Genomic DNA, 25012 nt, shown 5'->3' with positions numbered 1-25012 from the left:
TGTCACCAGCTTTTCCATGCGTCGACCAAGAGCGAGAAGCCCTCCGCCCACCGTAGCTCCTCCTCCTCCGGGCTCGCCCACTCCATCACCGTCAAAGTGCTGGCCGTTGACGCCGACGACATTGACGACGACGAAGAGGAGTCTGTCTTCCTCAGCATCCTCCTCCCTCTACGCCTCTCCCAACTGTCGCCGTCGCCGCTGCTTCTGCTCCGTTCGGTGTTCCAGTTCTTCCCATTATAGCCCTCGGTTCCGATTTGCTCTTCTTCCTCCTCCTCCTCCTCCTCGAAGCGGAGCAGAAACACGGCATGCCCCATCTCCGCTGCGCCGCCAGTGGCGGCCCCTTTGTCCTTGGCCTGAAAGAACCAGCTGTGGAGGTCCCAAGAGACTTGGATCTTGCTGCCGCCAAGTGCGACCTTCTCGCTCCCCCGGAACTTCCACCGGAGGCGGCGCACCAGCAGGATCCGCTCCCCGTCGATCTCCACAGACATCGCGGCCTCCCGGCCCTTCTCCTTTGCCTCCAGATCGATCGAGATCTCATGGTCCTGGCCGCCGAACCTGGCCCTAGTGCGGTAGGAACTCCGCCCGCCGTGGTCCACCAACGCCACCTGCTCCCTCCTCGAGATCGGTGGCGAAGTCAGGGGGTTTTGCGGCGGATCAGCTTTGAACTTCCTGTGGGCCGCGTCGGCGAGATCCCCGGCGACGAGGAACATCGCGCCGTCGAGGAATGCGGCGACGAAGTACCCGGAGACCGGCTCCGGGCCTCCTCCCGGAGGGAAGCTCGCGCGCTTGAGGTCCCAAGCGAAGTCGATGTGGCGATGGTCCTTGAGGTGAAACCCCCGCTTCCCCCGCCGCTTCCATAGCAACCACGGCCGGATGTGAAACGAAACCACCTCCTCCTCCTCCTCCTCCTCGGCATAGAAGCGGAGCACGGAGCGGAGGGAGACGCCGAAGGTGGTACGGGTCCAGGTGAGACAGGCGACCCCGAAACGAGTCTCGAACACAGACGTCGTCAGGCTCGGCGTCGCTGCCGCCGTCGGCGGCGGCCCCGCAGCCTCCCGGCCCTGGAAACACCCCAGGATGCGATCCGGCATGCTCTCCGACTCCAAATCGAACACTTTCCGCCCCAAATCAGAGTCGAAACAGATGAGAAACCTGATTATGATCGAGCGATCGGTCGATCGAAGACGAACGAGACGATTTCGAAGAGAGGAAGCGCGAGCAAGGGTCGCAATATAAACCCAGTAAACCTTGGCGGAGAACTCTCACCGAGTCGGTGACCGTACTCTTTAGCTCTTTATTTTCAATTTCTGAAAAATGATAAATCCTAATTAACCTGATTGATTATCTCTAGAGGTGATCGGTCCGACTCCACGGAAGTTTCCTATCGATCACCAAAGTAAATCGGGAAGTGCATGTAACGGCCAGCCCAGACACCCAGTATCCTATGATTGCGTTCTCTATTTAGAAGAAAATTTTTATAAATACGTCGTAACTGGAGATCGAAGCGCGAGCAAGGGTCGCAATATAAACCCTGTAAACCTTGGCCGAGAACTCTCACCGAGTCGGTGATCGTACCCTTTAGCTCTTTATTTTCAATTTCTGAAAAATAATAAATCCTAGTTAACCTTATTGATTATCCTTAGAGGTGATCGGTCCGACTCCACGGAAGTTTCCCACCGGTCACCAAAGTAAATCAGAAAGTGCACGTAACGGCCAGCCCAGACACCAAGCATCCTATGATTGCGTTCTCTATTTAGAGGAAATTTTCTACAAATACGTCGTAGTTAGGGATCGAACCGCAGATGCTTGGGTGACAACTTCAATTTCTGATACTTTGATGACAACTTAATCACTTAATTTGAAAATTAATTGAATTTATTAAATTTATTTAAAATGATAGTGACTTGTTACTTAATGTCTAATGGCGTTTACTTTGGAATAAATTGTTGAGAAAAATCTAAAGTTGGAATCTAGAAAAGTAGGAAGGAAGAAAGATGGTCAAACTTGGTGGAGAGAATGTTGACATTTTGAAGGAGGCATCAACGACCAAGTCTTCTATTGCTTTCTTACTAATAACCTTTTAATGTTTGACCCAATAATTAACATGAACTTAATTTCTTTTTTTTTAGGTTTAATGTTTTTTTCTTAATTGAAAATGTACCTACAACAATCTTGCATTGTGGTAGGCAATAGTAAAAAAGAATTTTCTTACAAATTAAAATGTTATTATTTGTTGGAAACTAAAATGAATAATTTATTTGGGACTCTCGCGGACCCTTTTAAAATGGGCCTAATTGGGCCGTGGGAAAGGCCCTTTCTATCAGCGTCTATAAAAACCTTTTTTTTTTTTCAAGCTTACTCTCATCCAAGCCGCCATGGTTGCTTCGCGGCAGCAGGAACTCTAAATTAAATCGGAGCGGAAAAAAAAAAGGTAAGAATCTCCTCTTCATCTCCTCCATTTCTCCGATTGCTCGATCCGCAGGCTCAAAATCGATTTCTCAGATCTCAATTTCGTCGTGTTTTGTTAATGCCCTCCTTGAGGCAGAACAGGCCGATTCCTCATTGGATCCGCCTGCGCACGGCTGACATCAGAAGGTGCGTTTACTTCAATTGGATTTTGCCCCCTTTTCACTCTCATCCGATCTCTTAACGGAATGTGTTCGCCTTGTTTCTCAGATACAGCACGAAGCGCAGGCATCGGAGCCGCACCAAGCTAGGGTTTCGATGTTGCCTCCGATGACTTTGTTGCTAAAGTTCTTCAAAATTAGTTCTTTTGGAATTCAAGTAATCCTTGAATGGATATCCTTCGTTCCCACTTAGTGTTTCAGGTTTTTTGAATGATCCTGTGTGCGTGTTCGTTTCCTATCTCAATGCATATAATTATTTAGCTTCAGGATATTCGATATCCTAGATTTGATTATAGCTACTTTTTTTCGATGGAATTCGTCATTCCAGCGGTTCCACACGGTCAATCTCACGACCATCTACGAGGAGGTAAATCGAAAAATTGCAGTTGATCACGATGGAGGAGGGCATTGTCTCGGCTTTGTCGAGATTCGATCTTTATCCACTTCAACAACTCAGTTTCGTCATAACCAACTCAACTATATCTGAGGGTTGGTTATAACTACCACATCCTCTACCAATAGACTTGCATTAACTATTACCATGAAGATTAGTTACCTTTGGAATTCTTTTAGGCTAGTCCTCAGCCACACTAATTTCAGCTCCGATAGCATATATTTGAACCCTAAGATAGCTAGTAGTTTGAGCGTTGAACCTCGGGTTGAGTCAATTTGTGTTATTGCATCTCGATCTACATAATTATTTAGCTTCATGATGACACTAAGGTGCAAACCATCAAAACTAATTGGTAAATGTTTATGATTGGAAAGAAGGTCAAATGGTTGTTCCACCTCACCTAAGCGACCATTGTCAAACACTTTAACTTTTAACTGTTATGATTGATCTACTTTGATCAAAATATTAAATTTTCAACTTAGTTAAAATTGCTCCAACTTAATTAAAATATTTAGCATTGGTATAACTTAGTCTCTTTCTTTTGAATTAAGAGATTAAGTTGAATGGAGAGTTTTTTTTATTACAATGTAAATAAACGATGGATCGATGAAATATTGAAAATTCTATGAGTAATAATCTTGAAATTTTGAAAGAAATTGGGGGAAACTGAAATTATAAATGTATAATTATACATGATGGGCATTTTAGTAATTTGCTCTCCTTGTTGTTTCAGATAAAATCGCGGCTTCGCCTCCTCGCTTCTCTACTTTCCTCGTTGGACCTCCCTCTTGTCTTCGTCGGGCTTCTTGGATCTCAGATCGAAGCCGCGCGCGCTAAGGTCAGATCCTCCCTCTAACTCTGTTTGCTTGATTTTTCTGTCATTTTAATACGCGAGACCGACGTCGAATTGCAGATCTGGGTTTCTTTTGTTTCAAAGGAAAAAAAAATCTAAATTTTCTCGTCTCTATCGGTTTACCATCTCATTTTCTTCAGATCTGCGAGAGAAGCCGATCGGAGATGGGTTTCACTTCCGGATCCAGAGCCGGGATGAGATCTTCCTTTGGATCTGGTTTCTGGTTCCTTGTTTTCTTCTGCTGCGCTGCCTTCCTCAGATCTGGCGACGGGTTTTATCTTCCCGGAAGCTACCCTCACCAGTATATCGTCGGCAGCGATCTATCGGTGAAGGTCAACTCGCTTACCTCCATCGAGACCGAGATCCCTTTCAGCTACTACAGTCTGCCCTTCTGCCGCCCCCGAGAGGGCATCAAGGACAGCGCCGAGAACCTAGGGGAGCTCCTCATGGGTGACCGCATCGAGAACTCTCCTTATCTGTTCAAGATGTTCACCAACGAGACAGACGTCTTCGTCTGCCAGACGAATCCCCTCTCGACCGACGATTTCAACCTCCTCAAGAAGCGGATCGACGAAATGTACCAGGTCAACGTCATCCTCGAGAACCTACCGGCGATTCGGTACACGAAGAAGGATGATTTTGTCCTCCGGTGGACGGGTTATCCTATCGGAGTCAAAACCAGTGAGAATGCCTACTATGTGTTCAATCACCTAAAGTTCACTGTTTTGGTTCACAAGTATGAGGAGACCAATGTGGCGAGGGTGGTGGGAAGCACTGGTGACGCAGCCGATGTGATCGAAACCTCAGAAAAGTCGAGATCTGGAAAACCTGGTTGGATGGTGGTCGGATTCGAGGTTGTGCCATGCAGTGTCCTGCACAATCCCGATAAAACCAAGAACTTGAAGATGTACGACAAATATCCGGCAAAAATCCAGTGTGATCCTACTACGGTGGCCATGAAAGTAAATGAGAACCAACCAATAACCTTCACCTATGAGGTTACCTTCATCGAGAGTGATATCAAGTGGCCTTCTCGTTGGGATGCATATTTGAAGATGGAGGGAGCTAAGGTTCACTGGTTCTCAATCCTTAATTCACTAATGGTGATTGCTTTCTTGGCTGGCATCGTTCTTGTGATCTTATTGAGAACTGTAAGAAGGGACCTTACCCGGTATGAAGAGCTGGATAAGGAGGCACAAGCGCAGATGAACGAGGAACTCTCTGGGTGGAAACTTGTTGTTGGAGATGTCTTCAGGACCCCAAGCCATCCAATGTTGCTTTGTGTTATGGTGGGTGATGGAGTGCAGATTCTTGGCATGGCAGTGGTGACCATCTTTTTTGCAGCACTTGGATTCATGTCCCCTGCATCTCGGGGGACCCTTGTCACAGGGATGTTGTTCTTCTACTTGATTCTTGGAATCGCAGCTGGGTATGTTGCTGTTAGGATGTGGAAGACGATCAAAGGAGGGGATCATTCTGGTTGGGTCGCTGTTTCCTGGCGTGTAGCTTGCTTCTTTCCTGGCATTGCATTCCTGATCCTCACAACATTGAATTTCCTGTTGTGGGGTAGCCATAGCACTGGAGCAATCCCAATTTCCTTATTCATTGTGTTGCTGCTTTTGTGGTTCTGCATCTCACTTCCACTTACTCTTGCTGGTGGATTCCTTGGTGCCAAGGCATCACATATTGAGTTCCCTGTTCGGACTAATCAAATCCCTCGTGAGATCCCTCAGCAGAAGTACCCACCATGGTTACTAGTTATCGGAGCTGGGACTTTACCTTTTGGTACTCTATTCATTGAGCTCTTCTTCATAATGTCTAGCCTTTGGATGGGTCGAGTCTACTATGTTTTCGGGTTTCTCTTAATTGTGTTGATTCTCCTCGTTGTTGTCTGTGCGGAGGTTTCTCTTGTCCTCACCTACATGCATCTATGCGTGGAAGATTGGAAATGGTGGTGGAAATCGTTCTTCTCATCAGGATCCGTAGCTATCTACATCTTTTTATACTCGATCAACTATTTAATCTTTGATCTCAAGAGTTTAAGTGGACCTGTGTCTGCCACACTCTACCTCGGCTACTCACTCTTCATGGTCACTGCTATCATGCTTGCTACTGGTACTGTTGGATTCATTTCATCCTTTTGTTTTGTTCACTACCTCTTCTCCTCTGTCAAACTGGATTGAACTTCTCCTAAAAGCAAGACCTGTCAAACTTAAAACACGAAGACATTGGCACGACTGGATCAAATAATGATAGAGAAAAATTTGGTAGTTTGAGATATCTACAAGGAACACGATGGTAGTTTGTATGCATGTTATCTTTAATTCTGTTAGTAGCTATGTTTTTTTTGTTACCTGTTTTATACCTTTTTAGTTATTGAATGAACTTGTTTGATCATTTGTTATTCTCTTCGTGACTGCTATACATTGTTAAATTATGTCATTTGTTTCATAAGCATAAATGAAAATCTATATCATCTTCTTTTGCTGTTTAGGCACATGTAATGATCACTGACTGACGTGGTAATGATTACTCCTACGTTTTCCAGTATGTGCTTGTCTATAGTTCTCTGCTGGGTTGGTGATCTCTGTATGTTCTTTAGCTTCGTTAACTTTACCTGCTCATTTTTAAAGTATATTGATTTGATGAATTTATGATTAGGTTGGTGGTAGAATTTGATTTTTAACCATTACCACTCTGCAGACCAAAGAATTAATTACTCCAATATGAATATTGCTTGTTATTTGTTTTAGGATCACTAATAATATGGAGTGAATTAAGATCAGATTTTCTTAGATGCTATACAATTTTCTTTTCGTTGAACGTGAAATTGTGGAAGGCCGGTTCGACTAGTTGATTGTTTAGGTCAGAACGGTTTATTCACAGCGATGGTTAACTGAACCAGTTGATTTGAACCAGAAACCCACTCGAACTGGCACTCATTGATCACATAGCTGACCTACATACACCAATACTCTAGTTCACAAAAGGGATTGCAAATACATCTAGATACAATCAACCTTGACAAATCGCAAAACTAGTCAGTCTAGTCGATATTTACAATGAACAATGTTGTGTGCAAACTTTCACAATAATATTCACTTCAACCAGGAATGCTTTAGAACATAGTAGAGGATACATGGGCATATCTAAGACATCGGTACGAATATAATACACAATGGGGATGAAGCCGTTTTAGCAGCTTCTACTTTCATGCTTGATAACCAACACTAATACACGAATAATACAATACAAGTTTGCTCGTAAGCTGCCAAAGGCAACATCAACAGTAGCTTCTTTCCTGAGCAAGCAGGCAAGCATGTTTTGACACCTCGTGTGCATGTTTGTTTGCGTGACAATTACTAAGCAAAAGAAAAACAAAATTGAGGTCTTGAATTCGCGGCTTCTGTTTGCTACTTGGCAGCATACCAGCTCTGGGCACATTTTGCATCGACAACGAGGTCAACCTTAAGGTAGTTTTCGCCCCAGAAGGGTTTGGACATGCACTCGACGACTATGGACTTTGCAAGCTCTGCGGATTCTGTTGGTCCTTCTAGTATAACTTCATCGTGCACCTGGTTAGGGTATATTGTTAGCAACTTTTGTAAAACCGTAGAACCCATTTCCACTATACAATTATTGGGCGAAACAAACTACAAAAAAAAACCATTACAACAAAACAAATTCAGAGACACGTGAAGAATGGAATCATCAAGGGCAAAGGACATAATTTGTATATGCACAACTAGTTATGTACAGGTTTTCCCTTTCTACTGAACCCCCAGTTATAAGAAAAAAAGGAACTACCCATTAAGTCTGAAAAACCAGAACTCAGAAAGTAAAATGGTTAATTTTTTTTACCTTTGATGAGTAGTGCTTGAGCCAGACACAAAGTTGGAAAGAAAATAAAAGAAAAGATCAAGATGGCCAGCTTAGCAAACTCCAATTTATCCATCAAGCAGCGTGTGTAAAGAACAAAATTCTATAAACAAGTGAACTGCTGAGCAGGCATCTTTCCGTTACACGAAGGTAACAACTAGATTTTCTAACCAAACATTTCATCTACCCCTACAGTATCTGAGCTAGACACCCAAAATTCCAACACGGATACACCAAGATAGATATATATACTCCTATGGGTCATGAGTAAGAACTTTGAAAATATTTATTGGGATACTCATATCTGAGTAAATAACTGTCAATTGACGGCTGTCTAGCTGCTTTACTAAAGACATCAGCAATTACGCAATAACTTTCAAAGAATCCTAGCATAGCAAGCATGTAATGCAAATGGGAGGGGGGAAAACTTGGAAAGGTATTTCAGCATAACCAATAAAATATTTCTAACTTCTTGCTACAGTCACTATTTGTATCCTTGTTTTCAGTTCTTTTGGGAAAATCTTGGCAATTAACAGGAGAAAAAAGAAAGGGAAAAAGGCAAGTCTTTGCATCAATCATTTTTCCTTAAAAAAAAGGTTTATATATCTAGCATTTGGGGCCAAACTGTTCAGTTGCTAGAATTTTGAAGAATCTTAAGATAACAAGTGCCATAATGCAAATAGAGAAAAAAATTGGGAAAAACCTTTTGCATAATAAACAAAATCTTTGTTTACTTTTTGCTATACTCACTGTTGGGAACAAGGGGAGAAAGTCTGTGTCAATCCTAGCATCCAACAAGTTCATTTTTCTTAATGGAGAAGAGGTTATAAATCTAGAATATTTGGCTAGAACTAAGACAGCAACTCACCTGCAACAGAAGTTTCCATCCAAGCTCCTCCAGACGAGCATTTCTATCTATTTCGAGCATAGCACACATGGCGACATCTGCTGCACTTCCCTGTTAATTGATTTCAGTACATAAGCTGCGAAACTTGAAAATACAGAGAACCAACTTATATAACAACAGCAGCACCAACACCCATCAGGTAGGTTATGCTGAGAAAGAACAGTAACGAAGCCATGATATAGAGGCAATCAAGATGTTCAAAGCTTCTACTGAAACGAAGAATGTAAAAATCAAGTTGAAATAGAAAAATAATCCCACACTCGTGTATGAGCACGTGTACATGCACACACTTGTAATTACTGAATCTTACATTTTGGTTTGGTGGTTATACAAGTTTCTAGCTGAACTAACAAGTTACAGCATGAAGGTGTGCTTCCTAGCAGAAAAATAATCATAATTCATCACATGTTTATAGGAAATTGCTTGCTCACCAAGATGAGGCGGTGCATCTAATGTTCAATGGTCTATTACACGACAAATTGATATAAGACATCTTTCAAAAAGAAGATTTACTCAACCACTCAAGGAAAAAGGATGGAATGAGTCATCTGTTGAAAAGTCATCAAACCGCATCACATCATCTTACTAAAATTTTGTTGAACAGTATATTAATTTCTGTTTAAATCAATGATTGATTCTGCATTTTATATGTCATCAACTAGATGTATGAACATTGTCTAATAAGCTATGTCGAAATTAATTACATATGTAATTTTAGTCTTAACCAACCTCTTGTATATTTTGGGACATCAATAAAATGCAGTGACATATAATCACTCAAATCCTTTTTCAAAAAAATAAAAAGAGTAGAATGAGTCACCTACTACATGGTCCTCATGATTCTCCACTAGTCAAAAATTTTATTATAAATTTATTCCTTGTTTTTTTTTTTTTTGTAAATCCTGTATAAAAGCATAAGCTGCAAGGTGATGATTAATTTTTAATGAATTGAATTTCTCTCAAAAATCTCACCATTTCCGTGGTGCTTTGATTTCCCTCTTCTCCTTTGTAATAGATAACTAAGAGATGCATTTATAACTAAAGTTTTAGGATAAACAGAAAATTCTACACCATACCTGGACTGGTGTATTTATTGCAGCTCGTTCAATGCGACCCCTCTGACTTCTGGCATTTATCATTGAAGAAAAATGTCTCGACCGTCCAAGCAATGTCTTCACACAACCAGTTTCCCAGACCTCCTTTTTCTGTCTTTGCTGCCACTTCCTTACTTCTTTTCTTTCCTTGTACCAAAGCTCAACGGTTTCGGTGGCTTCCTCCAAAGAAACCTGAGTGCAAGAGTTAATGAGAAAATGTTTGTGAATGTTTGTTGTTTTAGACTCTTCATTTTGTCAACCTTGACTGGGAATGCAATGATAAATCTACCAAACACTTTCTCCATGGACTATTGAAAAAAAGGCTTCACCATTGCACATCTCAGTATTTATTTCACATAGCCATTATATAGGAGCCATGTTTAGGCCACAGACACCAAATGGATGACATATTAATGTCAGGAAATGAGCAGCAGCAAACAAATGTGATTATAATGTAACTGACAATTGAATTAATGGCCATGTTAGCAACACAAGCACCAGATTCTGTTGAAGTGGCACATGTATTAACACAACTGTTAGGACTCTGCAACTGAATGAGTAGACATTTAAAGAAGGTACAGTCGTGACCTTTTAGATATCCTGTGTTTATTAAATTTAGAAATGCAGTCACTCACATGACCAAGTAAAGAATAAACAAAAAATAGAAACGGGTCATCAGATATCAGATAACTTGCAAGATAACTTCTATGCCAAATTTTACCAAGGATATTGTCATTGGTATCCCGTAAGATACCACAACATTGCAATACAGTAACAATACATGATTCATATATATTTGTTCTTTCAGACTAATGGCTGAGGTTAATCATGGAATGAAATAATTTGGAAATTCAAATTTGATCATGAGCATAAAATGTTACACAGATGTTATCTAACTTCGACTATATCACAGAATAAAATAAGACATGGAAGGACCAATACATACATATGTTTATTATTGCTACATTGAAAAATTGTCATCGAAGTTAGATCTTACAAGTTATCATGAAATTACCTTCCAATCACGAGCAAGGCCTACTGGAGTTTTTCCATATGCGATAGAAAAATTAAGCATCTTAGCCTTCCTTCTCTCAGAAGCAAAAGCATCCTAGACAGGAAAAACAATTTGACAAAGTTTAGAGTGATAAGTAAATAAATCTTAGCAATCATATATTTGACTTTCTTATGACAGACAAGATAAAACTAAGGAGTGTGTGGGAATTTGCCATCCTAGAATTATAAAATTAGGTTTATACTAAACTCTGCAAGGCTATCAAAGAGATCCCTTCAAAATTATGATAATGAACACAGATAATAGGCATGAAGATATTTAGCATGGTGTTGCAGCTATTGAACACTAATAATATATTAGTAGTCATAGCGACAACTACCGAGTACATAGTTCATTAGCACAGCAAATTTCCAGGCAAATTAGTAACTATAACTAAATAGAATAAATATCAGAAACACAGAGCAGTTTGGTAGGTTACGGTTGGTCCCTCAATGCAAATTAGTAATTATAACTAATTGGTACGAATATCAGAAACACAGCAGTTTGGTAGGTTAAGGTTGGTCCAGCTGGTCGCTCGAGCAAACCTGGCCTAACATCTTGTATTGATGACAGAGATAGTAAGATCAACTAGATAGTAAATATATCTTTCAGATTGTTCCATCTATTAAAAACCAACACAATAAAGTACTCTAATTACATTTCCTGTTCATTTATATTAGTAAGCAAAAAAGTCAATGGAAAAATGACTATCCACCCAACAATAAGATGGTGAAAATATATGTCAAAGAAGATAAAGGAAAATGAACCTTGTAAATGTAAGGCAGATAAAAGTTTGTTATCAGAAAAAGTAAGAATTTCATAGATATGTAAGGCTTGAATAATAGTATTTGGCACACATTGATCGTTGCCAAAGTCAGATATCCAAATTTAACCAGCACACAAAATTTACCAACTCAGATGGCCTAGCCAGATTTTCCACATCAATAATATGTACCTTGAGATTTCTAAATAATCCATTTACCTAATTTTTAAGTAAACTTGTTAGGCTTAGTGGTTAGATATCTATGGGTGGTTGTAATCCTATTTGATATCCTGAAATAAGCTCATAGTTGTCACACAATGAAAAGCAAATAAACAGGACAAGAGAAGCTGACGGATTGCAGAAAAAATATGCATACTATAGGGCACCAGCAAAGTAAATGAAAGGGAATAAATATAAGAGAAGTGCTCAACACTCAATGCTGACATATTATCTCATAACAATGCTTCTAAAAATTCATGATTAAACTTCAAGTCTCCACAACTAGCTAGCTTGCAGAAATGAGTCTTTTGAAATATTATTGGAAGCTTACTTTCAATAAAGGAACTGGAGGCTTGTCTTCTCCAGGTTGACGATCCCACTCAAGAAGAACTCTCTTATTTTTGACAGCCTCACGCACATGCGTATACATATTCATAGCTGTTCTAGAATGGAAATCTCCACCAGCTTTAAAGGCCTCCAACATGCTTTTGCAGTCCGCAAGATGTGCTAAGATCCTGAGCTCCAGCTTTAATTATTTTAATTAACAACAAAAACAACATGAGATAATTCCTCACAAAGACAAAAGAAGTTACAGATAAACATTGACCTAGCTAACCTGCCCATAATCAGCAACTATAAGCGATTTTCCTGGTTCAGCAATAAAAGCCTGCCGAATTTTGTACCTATCCTTCTCCAGTGCAGGTTGGTTCTGGTTAGACAAAAAAAAGGGCACCTCATTAGATTTTGCTGTAAGGCCCTTGCTAACACACAGGTCACTATAAAAAAAACCTAATACCAGGCATTCAGGCAAAAAAATGCAAATTCAATGCAGAACTGAGCACATAATAATTGTCCATACATGCAAATTCCCCAGTTTCTACAAAATGGAGATAGACTTCATTTTAGTGCTATTGAATATTGAAGAGAGAATAGTGTAAATAACTAAATCAACAATCCACTTAATTTGTTAGAAATCTTGCAGTCCTTTATAGCATCTAGATGGTTCAGAAGCATATTTTATTTTGACAAATAACATTCAAACGGCAAGTCAATAATTTGTTATTACCGTTCACAATTTCAACTACATGTAGTAAAAAATAAAAGAATTCCAAGCAGGTTATTAACACTGACATGGTCAATAAAGCCAAAAGAGCTAACTAGCTTTTTTGACTAGGGACAAATATTCCAGAGATCAGCTTAGCTTGTGACTGTACATCAGCTATGCTCCGGATTTATCCGGTATGCGAACTAGGGGGAAGACTATCTACCTAATATAAAAAAGAGGCGAACTAGCTTTTCGGTATATATATTACTACTTTACTCTTAATTTCCTATAGTTACCTATTTATTTTTATCATAAAACGATCAGACAAAAAGAAGTTGATTAACAAGACCTTCCTGCTCCACCCTATGTGGGGTAAACAGGATGGTAGGATAGCAGTCAGACATAAAATTAGTCAATCCAAGCTAGTGAAGCGAAGTTACAGAATGAATGTCTCATGCCCTTATTTTACCAAATACCAATTTACAGTTTTTTCAGGTTAAAATATTTACCAATGAAGGATTGAAAAACACCCCTACACTTGGCAGGTCAGTGTGGATGTGTACAAATACCTTGTGTCCTTAAAATACTTCAAACCAAGCCTATCTAGAGAAATATCTCACTTGGTTTGAGCACCTAGGAACTCACATGAACACCTTTAGCTACAATCATATAAAATTATATTAAACAATGATTTTATATTGATAAAGATTAAAAAATTATCAACAAAATTTGCAGCAAAGCAAGTACCAAATAGATGAGGAGCCACGAAGAGAATAGAGAAATGATGGAAGTATTAACACGATCACAACACACTGATTACAAAGTGTTGCAACTACCAAGTAACCACAACATGCCAGGGAGAATAACTAACCTGCAAGCTTGGCCTCCTAGCGGATAAGCGCCCAGTTTCAGTGTTGATGTTCAGAGAACAATGAATTCTCCCATGGGCACATGAAATATGATTTTCCTAAAATCATAAAAAACCAACACAGGGATCAATGTCAACTAATAAAACCAACATGGAAAACATAAAAACAGATCATCAGCCAGAGTTTCAAAAACAGGACCAGTCAATTCAATCATTAACCTAGGAATCAAAGGCAAAGTCAGTATAGTTGGATTGTGGGAATTCCAGTTGCACCAGCTTTTGGGACAGTTAAATGAGAAAAACTACAAACCTGTAGGACTACTGATACACTTGCAGGTCTGGTTCCTTAAAAATGTCAGGAACAGCATTTGTCTAAGTGTTTTAAAATTAAATTCAAAATGTTATGACTGACACCCCAAAAGACCTTAACAAGCAATATTTAAATTGTGTTGCAAATATTTTACATACTTAAATGCAGAATTAAATGACCAGGAAAAATTACTATTGTTAACACACCATTTCTTTAGTTGGTATATTGAAACCAGGCAACATTTCTTCACTTCATACAAAGATTTGCATGAGAGAACATATGTTTCATCAATTTACCTGCAAGGGAATAATGAAGTTTGTTATCAGTGAATCAATGGCAGAAATTTCACAAAGAGCAGCAATAGCTTCACAGGCCTCCCTTCCTTCCTTGCCTCCTCCAAATGCCTCAAATGCAGTACCATAAGAGCAGTCATCATAATCTGTCCGTGTATCTGTCAGATTGTGGTCGTCCATTATCCCTTCTTCGGTGACATTCTCATCATTACATGCCTTATTGATCCGATAAATCTGATTGCTGGGGATGTTTCCAGCAAATGCTTTTAGAGCATCAGCCCTTACAGACGGCAACCCACTAGCTGTATACATATCAGTTTGCAAACCTTCACAAATCTTATGTAGATGAATTGTACGATACTTGAGAGGAGCCTTCTTCCCTTGTTCAACAATTTTCTCAGTATTAGGGACCTTAAATGACTTTGACTCTGGCTTTGACTCAAAATCCATATCATTTAGACCTCTGCAAAACATAATGACAAAAGGGAAAAAGGAACTGTTGATTCAATAATTGAGGTGAACTCATCTGGTAAACAGGTAGAGCAGTTCATAAACAGTGTGATTAACTTGATGTGTAACAATCATAGCATCGAGCAACCTTGATTGGTGCACACATAGACCACTTGCACAAACATAGAAAAGCTTTATCAAGCAAATCAGAACAAAACATACTCAAGATTTTTTTCACAATACTTCTACCGTCTTCCATCACTGCAACATACAACTTGATAACCAACAAGGTCAATTTGGCCTTCCAAGTACTAGTGGGCAAGCAATATATAAAGCAATTATAGATGAAATATTCAAACAAGTAAATGTTCAAATCTGGGGGCTTATACCAATCTTAATACAAATTGACAGTCAACAAACTGGGAGCTAAAAACAATCTGTCAAAATGCTATAAACTTCATCGGAAAATTTTGAAAAGTCTACTAATCAACTTAGCTACTACTTTGGTGTGGCCATATGACAATGTAAAAATGTTAGAAACAACTATAACTAAAAAAAATATAAGTACCTCCTTGATGTGTCATCAAATAGCAGCTGCCTTATTTGAGTATCACTTCCCACATTCATATACTTGGCATCATGACAGTACTTGGATGCCCACTGCCTGAATTTATCTGCAACTATCTGCTTATCACCAACAGCGAGCTTTTCCATCTTTGATAGATAGACTTTATCGACCAGTATTCCTTCAGATTCCATCTTTACTAATAGAACACCAAAAGGGCGCCAATACTTTTCATAGAAGCCATACATTGTTCCTTCTTGACTGTCATTATCAGACCAAGATACATGCATAAGTTTTTCTTTCAAGCAATTAAAAAGTTTTAGTGTATTCATTGCATCTAAAGCAGAATATCTGATCCACGATTGTCGTTCTTCTCTTTGTAGAACATCAACAGGAGGAAGTGTGATCATTTTTCCTTCAGTTCCATCTTTCTTTAATTTTTTCTTACCAAAGATGGATTTCATTGACATCTTTCCACTGATTAATTCAACATCATCATCTGAGTTTCCTTGAGACATGATCTTTGGATCACTTGTAAGTGCTTCAAGTGAATAACCCCCACTGATTTTCCTAGAAGAATCAAAAAGTCGTGCAAGATGCATGGTATCCGCATGGAACCCAGCAAGCTTGATCCCATGGTTTCCTATTACATGACTATCAAAGCTATAATTATGCCAAACCTACACGGTATTGAAGAGAAAATACATTTAGTATCACATAACATTGAATACGAGCATGCCTTATTCCGACTGTCAGGAAGAAGCACTAGTACAGATAAGATTATCATAAAACAAATAAAGATCTTAATCTAGGAAGTAGTAATCCTCAAACTCAGATCAACGATCTAGGTAGCATTATTGAATGAATAAGAAATGACAGTGACGAACAACTATCTTTCATAATTTAATTTAGAAACAATGTGGATAAAGGTATATCACTGTCTCCAGACCAAGCTCAAAAGCTTGCTTAGACTAAGAATGAAAGATTACATATCCACGATTGCTAGAGTCACATAGAAAACAAACAATATGCCTAAAGGAAAAGAAGGTGCTTGAGCAATGCAGCACAAACAAAAATAAGGTACAATACCAAGAAGATGCAATCAAAACATTTGATGATGTCAAAAATCTACATTCACATGCAGCACTAAGGAAACCAATCTAGAGAATGTCAGAAGAACCACACAATACTTCTAAAATACACATCATTAGACATATAGGATACCTATTCTACCATTTCCAAAAATCATAGCTTTAGTAACTGGTCAATAGTGAAAACATCAGACAAGAGTAAAATTTTAGCATATTGAAATGGATAAACCAACAATGAACTACACCTTTTTGATAGAAGGATCTTCAAAAAATGGAGCAAACTCCATTAACACTTCCACTCCACCATCAAGAACATCAACCCAAACACAAGACTTTCCATTTCCAAAGTCTGCCAGTGGACCCGAGTAGATACTGAAGCATATAACCTCCCCATGTCCAACCGGTGTGTCAGACTTCACATCAATATTGGTTACCTATGAGAGAAAAGGTCAAATTTATCTTTTTTTAAAAAAGAGAGGGATGATACGAAGCTAAAAACTGCAATCAGAAAAAAAAAATTTGTAAAAGGTATTCATTTGTAAGCATCATAAAAGAATTGATATACTTGGATTGCTTTAGAACTGTCAAATATATTAAACACTAAATAAATGCCCTGTATATTAAACACTAAGGATGGTGCCCTATAATATAGGGAACAGATGAACTTAATTAACCATAAATTGCCCTTAACAAAATTTCAATGATGAGGAGGGATACACATAGCAAAGCCCAATAATCTGGGGTTAGTAGTTACTGATAACTCAGTTTAATTAGAGACTTGATTTCAGGATATCAATTTCTACTTATTAAGTCATAAAATTGCTTAAATATCAGGTAAAATAAAAGCAATAGTGTCCACATTCAGGTAAAATCAGGATGTATATTCACCCATTATATCCACATTAAGTAGACATCAAAGCAATAGCAACATAATGAATGAGTCAAGCAATTGTGATACTTAACTATTAGTTAGATCATGCGCTCTTGATAACTTACCTCAGTATCACAAGCATGAATGAGACCTTTGTATTTTGTAATAAGTAGCCTAGCTACTTCTTTAGCCGTTGAGACATTATCAACAATAATTACTTTGTCATACACATCAGTAGTTTTTTCCTGGTGTACCACCTTTTGCAAATCCTTGGCAGGTGGTCCTGTTGTAGATGTCTTGATATGTTGGCCATTGAAAAAACATTTTTCAGAGTGCATGGCTCCACCAGAAACATCATTAACAACTTCTTCAACACGATCATACTGAGGCAATTGGAGATTCTCCAGCTGAGAGTTCTGGAATGTGAACCTGCTTTCTGGTCTCAATGATTGTTGGTGTTTATTATCAACGGCACTCTCATTCATACTTGGTGAATTATGTCTTACAGTATGAAAACGAACTTGGTGAATTATGTCTTGACGATGATTAGTAAGAATGTGAACTCTTCCATTTTCAACATTTCCTAATTCAACAGCTTCCTTTCCAATTTTAGAATCAACATCAGTAGTTTTTTCCTGGTGTACCACCTTTTGCAAATCCTTGGCAGGTGGTCCTGTTGTAGATGTCTTGATATGTTGGCCATTGATAAAACATTTTTCAGAGTGCACGGTTCCACAAGAAACATCATTAACAACTTCTTCAGCACGATCATACTGATGCAGTTGGAGATTCTCCAGCTGAGGGTTCTGGAATTTGAACCTGCTTTCTGGTCTCAATGATTGTCGGTGTTTAGTATCAACGGCACTCTCATTCATACTTGGTGAATTATGTCTTACAGTATGAGCACGAACTTGGTGAATTACGTCTTGACAATGATTAGTAAGAATGTGAACTCTTCCGTTTTCAGCATTTCCTAATTCAACAGCTTCCTTTCCAATTTTAGAATCAGCATATTGGGGTAATAAATCAGTGCAACCCCCTCCTTTAATATTTGTCAAAAAAAATTGAGCTTTTTTCTTCCACCTTAGTTTGTTCGTTTCTGCAAGCCACAAGTCCTTGGAATTTCTTTCGTTCATTTCTTGCGTAGTTCTATCAGGAAAAAGATGTGGCATCAGCACCAGAGAGAGCAGAAAGCTAGTTACTATAATATCAAGCAAAGCGCTATCATATTTGTATTAAACTACTAAAGAGACCAGTCAGTAAGTAAATCAATATAAACCAAAGATGTACACAGGCCAAACTAACATTTCTTTCTTAATTCTTCTTCCTCTCTGCTTGAGTCCTAACCTTGAAATGCCATGCGATGTCAAATAGATTAAAGAACATGTTTAAGCCATATAATCTGCTATTTCTGTCCTAGCAAGACAATTTGGAAAACAGTCATAGGTATCCATTTATGAGTTACAATTGAATTAGCTTTATGGTTGTCTCCATAGTTAGGTAACAGCACCAAAGTTACCTCATTAAAAAAAGAAGATCAAAGAGTAGAAACATTCACTTTAGTAAAACCTACTTCTGCAGCTCCAACATATTCTGTTGAAGAATAATTAATCAAGGAAAACATTGCCAAGGAGACACTGGAATCAGGGCAAGGTGAGGGTAGAATCCACTCCAAATGTTCACTCCTTGCTACTAAAAAGTTCATCCGTCTCATTGGTCATCTCTTTCCAAGGATATCGTATGAGTATAATGCCATTAAGACATTAACAGCCAGCACAAAAAGTGAAAGTACCTAATTTTTTGTGCAAGTGCCTAATTCTCACGTTGCCCACCTGAAAAAGCTAATTCTCATGATTACATGATTTCAATTGTACATACAGATTATGTAATCCAAGGGATATGGTCCCTTAATAGAAATAACATCTTACCTTTCTTGGATTATGGGTGGTAAATAAAGATAAGGATTGTAAGTACCAGCCAAACCCTAGTTTGCCTCCAAGAGTTAATGGCACCCTCACCCTGCTCCTAAAGTATGTTTCCATCCTACTTTAGTATATCAGACATGAACTTATAGTCTATGACAATTTAATTCATATGAGAAAAAAGAGGTTGAAGGATTCACATACATTCATTAAGAAACTTCGACTGATATTGTCCAACCAGATTATGAAAATATGCTTTAGATAACAAAAAGATTTGTATACATTCCTCTTGACAATAAAACAGGCATTAAGAAATGGCATATCAATAAAAAAAAACCACAGTAAAAAAAATGGTTCTAATGCAGGGAATACATTAGATTTTATCAACCAACTATTATGAACATGGCATAAGAATTTTTATTATTTGGCTTTAAGCAATACATTAATGACAAAAATCAAAAGAGAGCCTCTCTTTGACAGATTCATCAAAATAGCTCCTTTTTTTATTCATCATCAAAAGAATATATCCCATCTCATGTTTTCTATCGAATACGTCCATCAATTCATGTCTTCTATATAATTTGCCCTTCTAAACCACTGCATTGTCATACGCATGTTTAAAAAAAACAAGAGCGATGATGACATGTTTAATGCATGTGCCTCGGCAATTCATGTAACTTTTTGGTCAAAAGTGTTACATGTTTAATGCATGTGCCTCGGCAATTCATGTAACTTTTTGGTCAAAAGTGTTACGTGAATTATAAATTATAGATTTTTTTAAAAACATAATAGAGCAAAGTGACAAATTCTGTCATAAATTTTTAAAAATTAGTATATGAATTATAAATTAAAAATATATAACTAAAAAATTTATCAAAAATAGTCATGTAGCAATTTTGGCCAAGCCTATTATGTGGCTCAAAATTTGAATCTGAATATATAGATGCATTCTAAGAGACGATTTGTTGATCAAACGACCAAAAATAACCATACTATTTGTCATTTTCTGCTCAAAATTTAATGCTGATTATATAAATGTAATTTAGGAGGTCATTGGAGTCCAACCATACTTTCAAATTGACAAAATGATTAAAAAATGATCACATAGCACTTTTAGCTAAAAGTGCCAATTTGCATGGTCATTCTGATAGTTGGACTCCAATTGCCTCCTAGAGAGCATTTCTATATTCAAATTAAAATTTGATATGAAAAATGACTATGTAGCAATTTTAACCAAAACTACTATTTTTTATAATTTATTTTTTAAAAAATAAATAGAATTCATATGGCAATTTTTACAAAATTATGGAAGAATTCGTCACTTTGCTCAATATTATTGTTAATATATGTATATATATATATATATATGATATTTTTTATTTGTTTTTAATTTATCTCATATAACAGTTTTGACCACTACATGAACTGCTACAATAGTTGCTTAGGCACAAGCGTCATTTTTTATGATAAATCAAAAAGGGAGCACTCCTTTGATAATTCTGTAAAAGAGGGGCACTCTTTTGATTTTTTTTCCCATACATTAAAAGGTAAGTTTCCCACCGATATAGGTAATCTGGTCTGCCAATGTTTGACTCCTCTTATATCTTAATTATTTATGAATGATCCAAACAATTAGGGCTTTCAAAGGCAAAAGAATAAAACAAATGTCCTCGTGAAAGCCACACTTTTTACCACAAATGTAGTGGCATGGAATTCAATTATTCATGAAAGACCCTATCAACCAGCAAAATCATGCTCAAATAAACATTTGTTAGATGAAGTGTGCAAGTTCTAATTTCTTTGGCTAATTTAGGTATAAGGAAATGAGGTTGATGCCCACAACAAAAAACAGGAAGAAGAAAAGTTCTTTTCTCCACAAAATAATAATTTCATTCCAGTTTGAAGTTTCAATTCTCATCAAAACACAATGATAAGCATAAATATTCAACTCAAGTACCCAACAGAAAAATATATTTTGTGGGGTTGGGTTAAAAAGCGTACACCAAAGCCTATTGCAGAGCTCTAATACCTTTAGCTAATTTCTGAATAAGCAACCGAACAACGTTTCCTTGGTAAATTGGGCTGATGCCGTCGACAAAATCAGGAGAAAGAAAAGTTCTTTACGGGTAAAAAATCAACATTAGCCGCGGGAAAAATTCTGATTCGCATTAAAACACAATAATAAACATAAATACTTAACTCCAGTACCAAGTGAAAAAAAAAACGATTTTTTTGGGGATGGGTTGAAAAACACGCACGAAAGCAGAATTCCATACAATGCACCTTGGAGTACACAGCCAAAAATAAGATACATAAGCGAACAGGCATGAAAAAGAAAAATACCCAGGGCAGCACGAGACGGGAGGGATGCGCAAGAACGGCCGCGAGACAGAGGCGGCGTGCTGGAGGCGAGATGATAACCAGAGATAGGAGGGGGAGGGATAGAAGCGCCCCCGAACGCCAACGTGGGTGGAAACCCCTATTACCATAGCTCCCGCTGTCCGCGCCAGGTTCAAGCAACCACGGTTGCTAGGCGCCGTTTGGATGGATATGCAGAGAAGGAACGAAGTGGTGGAGGTCCAGGAGGAGGAGGAGGAGGAGGAGGCTGCGAGGGTGCGGTGCGTTGCGTTGGCGCGACGGCAGCCCCAAAAACCCTAACGAGACCGGTGAGGCCGAGGGTTTAGCCTCGCAATTGAGTGGCTTTAGTCATCGAGTCGCAGGGCGTTTTAATTTAGTCAATTAAATTAAAAGGGTGATTATTGTGATTTATTATGATGTTTATTATTTTTGGAAACTTTCATTTCACTCCATTGTATTTCCACACTATAAATCGTTATATAATTAGTTGGAATGAGATATAAACGATTGATTATTTATGGTTAAATCGTAAAAATCAATTTAATGTTCAAAATTAGAGTTTCAAAAGTTTATCAAGACATATGAATAAAATAATATCTTAAGGAAAAAATAGATTTGTTTTTTTTTTACTTTCACTATAAATCTCTTTAAATTTAAAGGAATAACTTGATCCAAAAGGATATGACAATACCATAGAGATGTCGTTGTTTCGATTCTAATTCTCTTGCGTAAGAGCATCCGCAATGTTCGTGGCGTTATAATGCCTTTAACCAGTGGTCGATTGGGTCCACTAACACGTGGTTGAGTGGTGGTCGACCAGTGGTCGATCACCATATGGTGGTCGACCACCACTCACACTATGCAGTCTCTACGAACGCGTTAACATTAAAAAAATAAAAATAAAAAACACATGCCCACCTATTAACGCGTTCAGAACTCTGAACGCGTTCAATACCTCACTTCTCTCTCATTCCACGTCCTTCCTTCGTTCCTCCACGTCTGCTATTAACGCTCGATTAACAGCGTGTTGCGGATGCTCTAAGGAATAAAATGTGATATTTTTATCATCAACAAGAGCGAGCGATAATGTTAAATTCCTCCCAATAATATCACTCTAAAATTCAAAACCTCATATAGACGAGCAGAGCTGAATAAATTTTTTTTGGTCAAACTCAACTATATATTAATATTATTAGCTTCAGTAAAATAAAATACTTTTCTACATTATGGATACTTTATATATTACTATTTTTTAAATATTTTTTAAAAAATACATTTATAATTAAATTTTATATGATTTATTAGTTTATTAGTCGGATAGTGTAAATAGACGTACCTTGGTTGAGATTTAAACTTTACTTGTTTAAGAAGTTTGTCTTATTTTTTATTATCACACCATAGCTCTAAGGGGGTGTTTGGTTGGGGGTTATCATTGATAACCTTGGTTATCTGTCCAAGGTTATCAACGATAACCTTGTTTGGTTCAGGTTATGATTGATTCCCAAGTAATACAACATTACCGCCACATCAGCAAATGGGTTATAATCCGGTAATGTGATTACCTTGGCAGCCTAAGATTTTCTACGATTCCTGAGGTTAACGAAATTTTTTCCATGATTACCCTCCCGATTTTAAAACTAAGTCAATTAAAAGGTACTATGAAATCTAATTAAAATTAAATTATTTAATTCAATAAATTTTAATTTAAATATTTATAAATTAAAAAATAATTTATTTTAAATTTTTTAAAAAAAATTAATGAATTATATTTATTAATTTAATGAATTATTTTATTAAAATAATTATTTTAATAAATTATTTTATTAAAAATATATTTTTTAAATTTTAAAAAAAAATAAAATTAACAAATTATATTTATTAATTTATTAAATTATTTTATTAAAATAATTATTTTTAATAAATTATTTTATTAAAATAAAATTATCATATTATCTTTATTAATTTAATAAATTATTTTATTAAAATAATCATTTTAATAAATTATTTTATTAAAAGAAATATAAATTTATTTTAAATTTAAAAATATAAAATTAAGGAATTATATTTATTAATTTAATGAATTATTTTATTAAAATAATTATTTTAATAAATTATTTTATTAATATATATATTTATTTTAAAATTTAAAAAATAAAATTAACAAATTATATTTATTATTTTAATGAATTTTTTTATTAAAATAATTATTTTTAATGAATTATTTTATTAAAATAAAATTAACAAATTATACTTATTTATGAATTATATTAAAATATAATTGAATGAAAGTTAATATAGTAAATATAAAACTGGTTATGTTTTATTTCCTCTAAATAAATAAAGTAAACCAAACAACATTAGGTTATGTTTTATGCCTCATAACCTTGGTTATGTGATTACCTGGTAATCACATAACCAAGGTTATATATCATAACTTGAACCAAACGCACCCTAAAGGTTATATCTTTCTTTTTTTTTAATTCAACTATTCAAGTATCTATCTCTTATAATCCGATTAATCTTGGAGGTGATCAGTCCGATCTTATAAAAAAAATTTCACTGATCAATAGAATAAATTGAGAAGCGTTTGAAATGGTCCATCTAAGCGGTGAACATTCTTAAGCTTATCATCTCATTACAAGGGAATTTCCAATAATGCATCTTAATTGAGATTCAAATCTTAGATGTTTCATTATCCATTAAAGAATTTATTACTGCATTGTAGTCCGGGGCCAAAACGGTGCCTTTCCTAACCAAAAAAAAAAATCGAAGAAGAAATGGAGGAGGAGGAGGAGGAGAAAAAAGAATGATACAAATGTAGTTAGTTTTTGCTTGTGCACAACATAATTAAGTTGACTACTAAGATATAGATATTGTTATAATGAATAAAAGATCGAATTTTAAAGAAATTAAGGAAAATATATTTTTAATAATAATCAATTATAATTTTTAAATTTACTTTTATATAGTGGTGAGGTCCATCGTAGGTGATCGGTGGGCTGACGGATTCACCTTTGTGACAACTGTGGGCTCAGTTCGCTGTCATAGCTCTCTCTCCAAAGTCCAAAGTTACATCCATCGACTTCTCTGTTCTATCGCTGCCATCTGCCACATTGATTCAGATACGCATTTATAGAGGCGCAGCGCAGCGCAGACAAATCTAAGAATCGACCATCTTGTTTGGATATATATATATATATATTAATTTACTTCAGATCATCACATATATATACGTATGATACAAATCAAATAGTAAGTAATTAATTAAGAAACAGACCGTGCATACAACACTCGAGCGCACCACACAGCTCGGACGACGATGAATAATTAATCTCATCGATCAGATATTCAGATGCATGCATGCGCATGCACGCACGTACAGTAGTAAATATTAATTAATTGATTCTTCTACAAAACAAAACTGAAATTAAATAATCTACCATGCATCACAA

At 37.0% G+C, this 25012-nt stretch overlaps 3 protein-coding genes across 3 annotated transcripts; 1 reads left to right on the top strand and 2 right to left on the bottom strand.

The window, feature by feature from the left end:
• On the bottom strand, positions 1 to 1178 carry LOC141848109 (uncharacterized). The gene has a single exon (XM_074736227.1). The coding sequence runs from the start codon at positions 1089 to 1091 to the stop codon at positions 3 to 5; it is 1089 nt and encodes a 362-aa protein (XP_074592328.1). The 5' UTR covers positions 1092 to 1178; the 3' UTR covers positions 1 to 2.
• Positions 1179 to 3765: 2587 nt separating this feature from the next.
• On the top strand, positions 3766 to 6271 carry LOC141847632 (transmembrane 9 superfamily member 11-like). Its single transcript, XM_074735685.1, has 2 exons — positions 3766 to 3859; positions 4015 to 6271. The coding sequence occupies exon 2, from the start codon at positions 4039 to 4041 to the stop codon at positions 6055 to 6057; it is 2019 nt and encodes a 672-aa protein (XP_074591786.1). The 5' UTR covers positions 3766 to 3859; positions 4015 to 4038; the 3' UTR covers positions 6058 to 6271.
• A 772-nt stretch (positions 6272 to 7043) lies between these two features.
• LOC141847264 (DNA polymerase I A, chloroplastic-like) lies at positions 7044 to 21807 on the bottom strand. The gene is made up of 12 exons (XM_074735259.1): positions 21546 to 21807; positions 17406 to 18429; positions 16655 to 16843; positions 15322 to 15998; positions 14307 to 14766; positions 13704 to 13799; positions 12404 to 12496; positions 12119 to 12313; positions 10770 to 10862; positions 9737 to 9946; positions 8622 to 8711; positions 7044 to 7449 (listed from the first exon to the last, which is right to left on the bottom strand). The coding sequence occupies exons 1-12, from the start codon at positions 21689 to 21691 to the stop codon at positions 7288 to 7290; spliced, it is 3435 nt and encodes a 1144-aa protein (XP_074591360.1). The 5' UTR covers positions 21692 to 21807; the 3' UTR covers positions 7044 to 7287.
• Between the last annotated feature and the right edge of the window lie 3205 nt (positions 21808 to 25012).

Source organism: Curcuma longa, chromosome 16 (assembly GCF_044706935.1).
Source record: "Curcuma longa cultivar G26 ecotype Majalengka, Jawa Barat chromosome 16, ITB_CL_G26_1.1, whole genome shotgun sequence".
Taxonomy (NCBI): Eukaryota; Viridiplantae; Streptophyta; class Magnoliopsida; order Zingiberales; family Zingiberaceae; genus Curcuma; species Curcuma longa.
This window is presented reverse-complemented; position numbering and strand designations above follow the sequence as displayed.